This window comes from Chaetodon auriga, chromosome 7 (assembly GCF_051107435.1).
Source record: "Chaetodon auriga isolate fChaAug3 chromosome 7, fChaAug3.hap1, whole genome shotgun sequence".
In the NCBI taxonomy this organism is placed as follows: domain Eukaryota; kingdom Metazoa; phylum Chordata; class Actinopteri; order Chaetodontiformes; family Chaetodontidae; genus Chaetodon; species Chaetodon auriga.
In genome coordinates this window covers 13,133,612-13,143,800 of record NC_135080.1, presented here as the reverse complement: position 1 = coordinate 13,143,800, position 10,189 = coordinate 13,133,612, and the positions used below count along the sequence as shown (strand labels likewise).

General features: G+C 41.7%; 2 protein-coding genes across 3 annotated transcripts; one reads left to right on the top strand and one right to left on the bottom strand.

Moving 5' to 3' along the window:
• Positions 1–869: 869 nt before the first annotated feature.
• cryba1a (crystallin, beta A1a) lies at positions 870–3,695 on the bottom strand. Of its 2 annotated transcripts, XM_076735016.1 has the most exons (6): positions 3,657–3,695; positions 3,134–3,200; positions 2,841–2,959; positions 2,436–2,577; positions 1,799–1,941; positions 870–1,450 (listed from the first exon to the last, which is right to left on the bottom strand). In XM_076735016.1, exons 2-6 carry the CDS (start codon positions 3,170–3,172, stop codon positions 1,303–1,305), a joined length of 591 nt encoding a protein of 196 aa, XP_076591131.1. In that variant the 5' UTR covers positions 3,173–3,200; positions 3,657–3,695; the 3' UTR covers positions 870–1,302. The 2 variants fall into 2 exon arrangements, with proteins under 2 accessions (XP_076591131.1, XP_076591132.1); XM_076735017.1 differs by lacking the exon at positions 3,657–3,695 and having other exon boundaries at positions 3,134–3,292.
• Positions 3,696–7,118: 3,423 nt separating this feature from the next.
• Positions 7,119–9,768, top strand: crybb1l3 (crystallin, beta B1, like 3). The gene is made up of 6 exons (XM_076735018.1): positions 7,119–7,128; positions 8,101–8,174; positions 8,293–8,411; positions 8,506–8,638; positions 9,284–9,426; positions 9,600–9,768. Exons 1-6 carry the CDS (start codon positions 7,119–7,121, stop codon positions 9,766–9,768), a joined length of 648 nt encoding a protein of 215 aa, XP_076591133.1.
• The last annotated feature ends 421 nt before the right edge of the window (positions 9,769–10,189 follow it).

Below are 10,189 nucleotides of genomic sequence, written 5' to 3'. Positions count from 1 at the left end.
GTTTAAAACAGACTTTTTTCTGCTTTTTGAGAAACTTTCTGGCTTTATGTCATAAATTCCACGTCAGACAAGACCAACGACTTCATGCAACCCTATTTAATTTTTGTTTGTGATTGTATTTATTTTAATACTTATAATTTTCTTTTTCTTTTCTTTTTTTAAAATGTTATTTTCCCTATTGTGCATCTGCTCAATCTGATATCTAACTTTACTTTGTTAGGATATTTACGTTGCTAATGTGCCTTGTTTTAACTTGCTAACCTGATCTTGTGCAATGCCAAATTGTTTGTCCTGTATGTTAATAAAAAACTTCTTTGAAAACATATGTGTAAAGTAATATGCTGTGAGCTATGTTATTAAAGAGTATTGCCAATTCGATAAAATTGTGTACCACTGTGGGTGTCAGATTGGCTGTATGTATGTTTTATGATTCAAAACTCCCCCCCCAAAAAAAAAAAAAATCTGTTGCATTATTAATAGCACAATAAAAAGGTTTTTTTTTCACTCAAGCTTACACTGCTACTTCAAGATTCATGGCCACCCATTCATATCACAAACAAGGGTGGAGTTTTTCTCTATGCTTTAAAGACTTCATACCCAGTGTGCTTTTTGCTATTAATGACTCTACAGATGCAGCAGAATGGCCTTTACTGGGTAACAAAAAAACCCAAAAGCAATCTCTTTCTCTTGCTGGAGATCTGAGTTTTGGTTCAAGGTTAAAGAGTTAATTTTGTGTGTGACATTTTATGTAAACCTTTGATGAAAATACAGCATCTGTTGACCGTAAATAGTCACAATCAAGTGGAGAAGCCTTCATGTAAACATGACAAGAAATTACAACTGAGCACAGTGGAGTTTAGCAGCAAACTCTTGTATTTCTGTTTATTCTATGTTGCCCATTCCTTCTTTATTGATCACTGGTAGCACCATGTTTACCCACAAGCAATGACTCTGAGTAACATCACCACCCTGCCACCATGAGGCCTTGAAGTTCCTCCTCTTCTCTTCTGGGGCGTCAGTCAGGGGCTTCTCTTCAGCGGCTGTTTTTTCTTTCCTTGATTCTTTCTCTTGATCACATTTCTCTTTATTTTCATTTGGCAACGGAACAAAACAAAAGTGCAGTAAACATCTTGATTGTGAAGCACCAGGAAGTGTCAGCCTTAGTTCACTAAGGTCTGGCAGAGCTGGCTAAAGCTTGGAATGATTGGGTGAAGGGAGGAGGAGCAGGAGGAGGAGGAGGAGGAGGAGGAGGTGGAGCTGGAGGAGGTAAAGAGTGAGAGGTTGGGAAAGGAGGCTGCCGTCTCATTGCTGGATTCGACGCAGTGACTGCACCTGGAAGGACTGAGCATGGGAGCCCCACTCTCTGTAATGTTTGTACTCGCCGCCGTGACGGTCGCACTCCATGATGTACTGGTAACCACGGTAACCTGGAAATTGGTAGCACACCCAGCTGGGGGAGGAGGGAGGGAGGGGTAGAGGAGGAGAGGAGAGAGTTGATTAATGATAAACATGTGGTTTACACAGTCAGTGAAATGAAGCCTTCATCATACGAAAAGCATTTGGATTACAAATTTGACATTTGACTACAGAAGTGTCTTGTTAAGACGCTGATAATCACAAATAAAGTGCATAATTTGCACCTGAGGAATGGGAATAGACCAGATTGTTAGTGTTAGCAGTATGAAATACAGTTCTTGCTCTTGTAAAAGCAAAACAAAGAACCTTTAATTGACTGATTTCCTCCTGATGTCTCTGTTACATTGTGCCACACGGGGGTTAAATGTAGCCAGAGACTTACGAGCCACTCTGCACTTGCATAGATCCGATCTCGTTGTTGCCCCAGCCCATGGCCTGCAGAGAGGGGTAGTCGTCGTTTATCTCCCACTGGCGCCCCATGAAGTTCTCCCTCTCAAACAGCACCATCTTAGACTCCTTGTGGTTCTGCATGCACATGACGTAAGAAAGACAAATTTAATCAGAGTTAATGAACACAAAAGACTTTCCTGTGTTCACTTACAGTTGTATTCAGCCACAAATCTATGTTGAAGACTGACTCTGGACATAGTATTTATACCAAGTGAGGATTAAATATTTGTTCAGTAGGTGCTATCTTTAACCATTCTTCACAAGGTGAGGCTAATTTGTTTGTTGTCTACTTGTTTGTCCTTTATGTGTATCATAGTCATAAATACTTACAAATTGTCCAGTTAAGGAAGTAGAATTTTTGCCAAATTCATCTTATTCTGCAGGAGGTCCAAATTTCTAATGCAAAAGATCACACTGCACAATAGTCTGCTTTTATCTGCAAGCAGCAGCTGGCATAAGTTACTCTGTAGGCTTGATTCAGGAGAAACTAGGGTTGTGATCCCAAGTGAGTCAATCTGATGAGTCAAATTTAGTGTTTTTTCACTCTGGAGAGGGAAAGAGAAGCTCACAGCAGAGCAGATGGGGCGGAAGGACATCATCCTCTCGATGTGGTAGGCATTGCTGCCGCTCCACGACTCCCAGTGAGGATACTCTCCTCTCTCCAACACAAACTGCTGTCCACAGAAGCTGGAGTGCTCATATCCTGCCCAGCTGTCGACAGCAAGCAGACAGACATACAGACACATGGACGTGACACGCAGGACCATTGGGAAGAGAAATTATTACCAGATGTTAGACCTGCTAAACGTGGCTAAGTAATGAATTTATACACAGATTTATTTACAGTAACTTCAGGCGACTGGGTTCTATTTAGGCAAAATCAACAAATGTTTTCAAAATTCCAACTGCTGCTGAACTTTAAGAATATGTTGACGGGTAGATCTGTTTACTGCAGAGCTCTAAGTTTGACTTACGCGCCACACTCCACCTTCAGGGAGCGGATGTTGTCGACGCCACACTCCATGATGTTCTGGCAGGCTGAGGTAAACTCCAGGCGCTTCCCCTGGAAGTTCTCCTGGTCATAAACTGTGATCTGGAGAGGACACAAATGCATACATGTAGTATGCACATGCCGCACGCACACACTGTTGTGTGTACAGACACACACATCATTGACGTCATCAGGCCAGGTATGAAATTAAAAAAAAAGAAAGAAAAAAAAGTAATCTGCTTATGTTAATCATGCATGGAGAGACATCACACTCACCTTCCATGGTCCCAGTGGGTTGGGATTATTCAGAGCCATGCTACTGTGTATCTCAATGCTGATTTACCTTCAGAGCGGAGAGCAGGGAGAATTATATTTATGTTAATATTCAAAGGCTAATTCAGGAAAACATTACACAGTTCAAACACAACTCGTCACCTCTTCCACACCAACTTTGAGCTAATGTTTAGAGTCAGTTGCCACGTCTGTTTGCATGTTTTTAAAATAGATTTGAGAATATATAAGCTGATATCACAGGATTAGAGAGAATCTTGATCTATATAAAATAACTCATCACCTATTGGATGTTATCTGTTTGGGTATGAAACCTGTCTTGAAGCTACAATACGCTCGCACTTGACTGAGCCAGCTGTTGACGTAGGCACGATGCTGTCCGCGGTCAGTAAGTCTATGCATCTGCATGTTTGAACTCATTCCATACATTTACGTAGCTCAGCAGAAAAGACAAAAGACACCTAAATGTAAAGTCTATAGGTTGAATGGATTGAGATGGAGGGCTTACCTGACCTGCCCCAAAGAATAGCAGTGCAGTGTGTACAGGGGTCTCCACAAAACGATGTCCTGACCCCAGAGTAAACGGACCTATTTATACATGCTGGTGCTGAAAAGCAGCTGGGCCTGTGGTTCGGGGCAGGAGTCAGCACATTGCTGTTGCAGTCATTGTTCAGCACTGAGCTGCTGGGCTTTAGTTCGCCACAGTGGGACTGGATGGAGGGCACCGTGCCCAGTGCAGATAAGCACAAGTTCCAAATGGTCCATGACCAGTGGGCTGGACCAAGCCCTGGCATGGCCTGGTCCAGGAAACAGATCATCACAGATGTGGATAGTCAGTGCCAGTGACTGTGGTGCAAAGGGAAAAACACATCTAGTGGCGAAGCACAAAAATAGAAATGGCCGGCTACATCTGAACATTTAGCTTCTGTAACTTTGTTGGTGCTGGTGTTTAAATTCTGGATCCAAAAAGACACTAAAAATGACAAAGGTGCCCAAACAAGTTGGATTTGTATCTTGTTAACGTACTTACTGAGGTCCCTTCCACACTGCGCTGTGCTCTGTCTCCGATCTACGAGTCATGTCCACCTCAACTGACCCCACATCTCTGGTCCTTTCACCTTTTCACTCACTCCTATATACACACATGCTCAGTCATGCATACACACAGTCATGGACAGAGACAGGCACGCAAAGGCCTGTTCATGCAGTCTCACATACCATCAGAGTACACAAAGGAACTGACACACTTACACATTCACATGAATCCATTTAGATGGTGACAACTGGCCTTGTGGCGTACAGACATTCAAAAGGTGGGAAACTGTCTGTTCTCCCCTCTGAATTACACAACTTTAAATGTAACTTTATCATTTCATTAAGTGACTTTTTTTTCTTTGTGGTGATAAAAAAATAACCGGCTTTAAGACACACTGAAGACTAAAAATGATGCAAAATACAACCCAGATTCCAAAAAAGGACGCTGTGTAAAACATAGATAAAAAAAAAAAAAGTGATCTTTTGCTAATTGTTTATGACATATACTCAACTGAAAACAGTACAAAGTTTTTCAAATATCTGCTTTTTCTGAATTTGATGCAGCAACATGTTTCAAACAAGCTGGGACAGGAGCAAGTAAAGACTGGGAAAGATGTGGAATTCTCCAAAAACACCTGTGTGGATCATTCCACAGGTAAACAGGTTCATTGGTAACAGGTGATAGTATCATGACTGGGTATGAAAGGGGCGAGGTTGCTACTACATGGGCTCAGGAACACTTTGTAAAACAGTATGCATGTTTTACCGTCCTTGTATGCAGTGGTGGAATGTAACTAAGCACAGTTACTTTAATATAGATTCAAAGTACTTGAATAGTATTTCCATTTTGTGCTACATCTCAGAGGGAAATACTGTGCTTTCTACTGCACTACATTTACCTGACAGCTTTTGTTACATTTCAGATCAATATTTTATGTATCAAACATACAATCAATTTAGAAAACATGAATCGTTATTGAGAAACTACCCAACTGAACACACATTTGTTAAAATGAGTGTCAGCCTGACAACATTCAGAGGCTGCTTGTCATAAATGAAATAACACTTTGGAGCCATTCTGCATAATAAGTACTTTTACTTTTGCAAGTAAAGTATCTTAACACTTGTTCCACCTCTTGCCTGTACAGCTTGTATGGTATCAGTTTGAATTCATATTTAAGTGTAATATTTCATGTTAAAGCATCCTTTCCTGTGTTTAGCTTCAAGCTGATTTTTAAATTATCTTCTAAGCTCAACAAAGAGCAAGTATGAGAGCATGATGGCTGGAGAAGCAAACATCTGTAGACGTTTCTTTTTTTTGTAAGCGTCTAAGCAAACTGATATTTCAGAACGACGATGGCATGTAATGTTGACCTTATCTGACAGCTTACCACATATTTGCTGCAAGGAAGTAGTATAAAAATAAAGAACAATGTTGTTGATTCTGTAAATGTTGTATGACTCGCAAAGGTGAAGATGAAACTTTTCAACATAAACGCCCCTGACATTGCAAATGTGCACATGGTGGTGGTCTATATTTATTATACCGCACATGGCTCTGTGTTCTAGACTCAATCCGAGCAACAAGAGCAGTATCTTGAAAAAATGTTCTGCATTTTCTCAGTGGTGAAATAACTAGAATCTGAGTGAAACTGATGCTGTTGTCTCTCTGTTCTTCCTCCAGTGTCTATTCTATAAAAGCATAAAACAGCTCAGATGTCAGATGTGTTTAGATATTGTCTTTGTAGGATCAAAAACAAAAGATGACATTTCCTGTGGCTTCTTTTCTATGCTCTGATAATCCATTTTCAAGTGCGTGCTGTGAATATTTGCCCACAGGCTTTTAACCACTGTCTACCAGCTGCCTTAAAATCACTGAAAAGGCATTTAAAAGCTCATAGTGTGAAAGGACCATGGGAAAATATGCACAGACCCTACATGTAACATGAGAGCAGCCAGACAAAATGTGAATCTTTCATGTTGCTTTTAGAAACTTAAGACATTTTACATATTTGTCTCATATAATATTCTCATAAGTCATAAAAAAGATAATATTCTGTTATTGTGCATGCATGCCACTGTGCATGTGTGGACATGACATGAGTGTGTAGGTGGGGTTGTGTGAGATGTTTATGTATGGATGTAGCCTGTCCAGCACTATAATAAGCAAAAGAGTGTCCAACACTGGCCTGCCGAAACAATAGAGAGATGGATGCGCTCCTGCAGTCAGCACATTACACACACGGGGCTCAAAGGCTTGGACCGGCTGCACCAAGGATCAAAAGAAAGAGAGAGGAAAATATGGAGTGTGAAAGACAAACCAGATCACAGAGGAACTGGAGACAATGGCAGAAGAGAGGGATAATAAAATGGAAACAAAATTTAGAGAGAAAGTGAGAGACAGAGCGTGAGAGAGGCGGCTCTAAAAGTAACTCTGTGTGTGTGTGTGTGTGTGTGTGTGTGTGTGTGTGTGTGCGTGTGCGTGTGTGTAGAAACTTTCTGCTGATGGCAGTGACTGTCCACCGGTCCCCCACAATGGTGCTGGACAACAAAACAGGCAGCCGAGTCAGCACGACTTGTCCGCTGATAAGCAGTGTGACCTTTGACCCCGCACCACGCTCCAAACAGCTCACAGCCAATGAGAAGTCAGAATCCTGCCTCTTTAGAGTCGGGCTGGTTGTGAATGTATATATATATCCCCACTCACAAGGCCTGCGTCCATCACTTTCTCCAAAGGTCGGTCCGTTTCAACCTGCAATTGTAACTGTAAGTTTCCACTCTAAGGTCTTCTAACTCTTTAAGAAATGCTAGAATCATTGGATATTAAGGGGAATATTGTGGTTTTCCTGTCTACTCTCACTTCGGACTGAGAGAACCAAGCGAGGATTGGCTCCTCTCTTAAATTTGGACTGAGTAAATGGAATATTGACATAAAATGCAGCAGGGTATGACAGTATGTTTTAATGCCTCATCCTGGGGTAAAAATGGACGAATAAGATGACTGGTGAGATGAGACTGGGCGTAATCCTTTATCCTTAAAAACTGATCATGGCAGGTTTGGTCACATTAGTTCTTCCTGGCTGTTAAATGACAAAAATTCAGGGGATGAACTTGGAAAATCACAGGAGGAATTTCACCTCAAGGGCAGAATTAGATGAAAGTGTAGGGAGGGTTTCAAAATCAAATCAGGTGAAAAAGGGCAAGAAAAGAGTTCAGCCTTGAGGTTTATGTTTGGTCCATTATGAAAGAAAAGAAGGACAAAAGAAAGAAATATGCTGAACTGTTTTCACAATATGTTTTAGCCTTGAAAAGCAACTTCACACTCCTTGAAAATCTTGTTTTTCTGGCATCCACTGGTTGAATTTCTCACCTTGCTGCAGTGATGTAGGAGTGCACTTCAGGGTGAATGTAGGTTTGGTTATGGAGCCCATTTATTACCACACCCATCAGCTATTCTGTGGTCAGAGACAGACTTGAAACTTTGAGGCAGAGAGCAGTGAAACGCTGCTTTTCCACCTGGTGTAAGTTAACTTTAAATCCTCCATCAGGATGCACACTCACACTGATCTTGAGGGTGTAAATTAAGTGTGATTTCACAGTATCCTCATCACAAAATAAAGGCACATCTAGAAAAGTGTTTGATCTGATTTTAGTTCTCAGTAAAGATGTGAACATCTTCACACTGACTTTCAAAAGATTTAAATATCAAAGGGTGCTGGGGACCTTTGGACAGCTGTGAGAGCGACACAGTCCTGAATGTTAGATGAATCAGTGAATGTGAATGTTGGTTTGGGTGGTCATTTTCACACAACACCCTCAGTGTAATAGAGTGCATGCTGTATTCCAACAGTCAATAAACAGCAACTACCCCACAGTTACATCTGAAAATGGCTGACTGACTGTTTGTTCTCCTGCAGATCTGATCATGTCTCATTCAGGTGCTCAGGGCAGTATCGGCAGCCACTCTGCCATAGGGCTGCGCAATCACAAGGTGCCTCTGCTGTTTGTTTTTCAACTCAAATAATCCTAAAATCTACAAAAAAAATCAATTACGGCCTGCAAATATTTGACATCCGAAATAAACGTATTCGGCTTGTTTTACTTCTCAGATATACCTCTATGAATATGAGAACTTCCAAGGCCGTAGGATGGACCTGTTTGGAGAGTGTCGTAACATAAGTGAGAAGGGTTTTGAAAGAATCGGCTCCATCAGGGTGGAGTGTGGACCGTAAGTCACTGCACCTGCCACCAAAATATGTGTTATAACACTGAGTATCTTTTCCCTGACTGATGCTAAGTCATATATCTGTCTGTCTATCTAGCTGGGTGGGTTATGAGCAGCAGAACATGACCGGTGAGATGTTCATATTGGAGAAGGGAGAGTACCCCCGCTGGGACACCTGGTCCAACAGCTACAGGTGTGACCGCTTCATGTCGGTCAGGCCCGTCAGAATGGTGAGTTGGGATCAGCCAGCAGGGGTTTTGTGACACATTTCGTGTTTATTGTGGCTGCAAGTGCTGACTTGTATTCCCTTTCGTGCATCTCCTATTGGCACAAGCGAAAGTGCTTTTTACATGTGTATTTATTATTCAGTCCACTTCCAGTATTGTTGGATTAAAGCTATTATTAGCTGACATGCCACAATGTTTGATTTGAGGATGTCCAGACTACAAAAAATCCAGACAACTGCAAGTACTTAGCGTTTTACCCCAGAGGTTTCGTCTTCAGTGACGCCATTTCTATTCAGACTCCTGCTTAGTATTACATAACAATAACTGTATTCATGTAAGCATAGTAATCCTAGCTGGACTTTTCTTGTGTGAAATCTCTTTACTGGTTAAAATCTGGGACAGAGAGCGAACCAGAAGCTGCACCAACGACAGTATCTGTGTGAAAAGTGATAAACTTACTTGAAAGTCGATGCTCATTTACATTTGTGAACATTTGCACACCTCTTCTGCAGCCCTTCTTTTTAGCTCCTCTTATTGTGCCTACTGTTAAGCACCAAAACACAGAGGCAAATTCCTGTTTTTGTTTTTGTTTTGTTTTTTTTTTTTGGTAATAAAACCAATTTGGATTTTGATGTCTGTGTCTGACAGGACCCCCAGGACCACAAGATTTGCCTGTATGAATGTCCAAACTTCGAGGGTCGTAAGATGGAGGTGTGTGATGAGGATATTCCAAGCCTGTGGTCTTATGGCTTCCAGGACCGTGTTGCCAGCATTCAGGTCACCGGTGGAACGTAAGTCATTTCTAGTCATCTCTTATCTAGCTAAAGGTCACAGAAATTGACTTAAGATGGGAAACAAGAACTACTTTAAAGTGTCATATTTTCATTAAGAAGGAAGTGTAAGCGAGAGAGGACGCAGCTGATGTCGACATACGGTTCACGAGTTTCTCTCTTCTTCCTCACAGCTGGGTGGGCTACCAGTACCCAGGCTACCGTGGCTACCAGTACGTGTTTGAAATGGGCCCTTACAAGCACTGGAATGACTGGGGAGCCCACCACCCCCAGATCCAGTCCATCCGCAGGGTGAGAGACATGCAGACGCACCGCAGGGGCTGCTTCGAGATGACCGCATAGAGAGGAGTCCAGCAGACTGTGGGCTAACAGGAGGGAATAGCAAAGGGTCAGGCTTGCAAAGCTGCTAACCATCCCTTGGAAATTCTTCAACAGCCACACAAGATGATGGCTTTTGAATATTGTTACTGCTTTTACTGGTAGGATCTGGGTGTGTGTGGCATCGTGACTGATTCTGATGAGAAGTTGTGACTGTCACAGACCTCCAGAACAACTGTAACACCTGTAAAAATGGTAGCAATGCTCTCTGTCTACAGACCTCATAGAAAGACAATATGATTTATCATATTTATGAAAGCAGGATTATAGGGGATTAGCAGATTAAAAGTGATAGTTTGTGTTTATTAGTTTGTTTCAATGCTATTATTCCCCTTTCATTTTATTTTTATTTACTTGCCTATGTGTTTATAGCTGAAATGATGCC

Bases quoted from the DNA above. Each gene is read 5' to 3' on its own strand.
- cryba1a (XM_076735016.1), bottom strand. From the start codon at position 3,172: ATGGCTCTGAATAATCCCAACCCACTGGGACCATGGAAG. The intron at 2,960-3,133 runs GTGAGTGTGATG...TGTCCTCTCCAG, and splicing joins ACCCACTGGGACCATGGAAG to ATCACAGTTTATGACCAGGA. The intron at 1,942-2,435 runs GTGAGCTTCTCT...ATGTGCATGCAG, and splicing joins TCCGCCCCATCTGCTCTGCT to AACCACAAGGAGTCTAAGAT.
- crybb1l3 (XM_076735018.1), top strand. The intron at 8,412-8,505 runs GTAAGTCACTGC...CTGTCTATCTAG, and splicing joins ATCAGGGTGGAGTGTGGACC to CTGGGTGGGTTATGAGCAGC. The intron at 8,639-9,283 runs GTGAGTTGGGAT...TGTGTCTGACAG, and splicing joins CGGTCAGGCCCGTCAGAATG to GACCCCCAGGACCACAAGAT.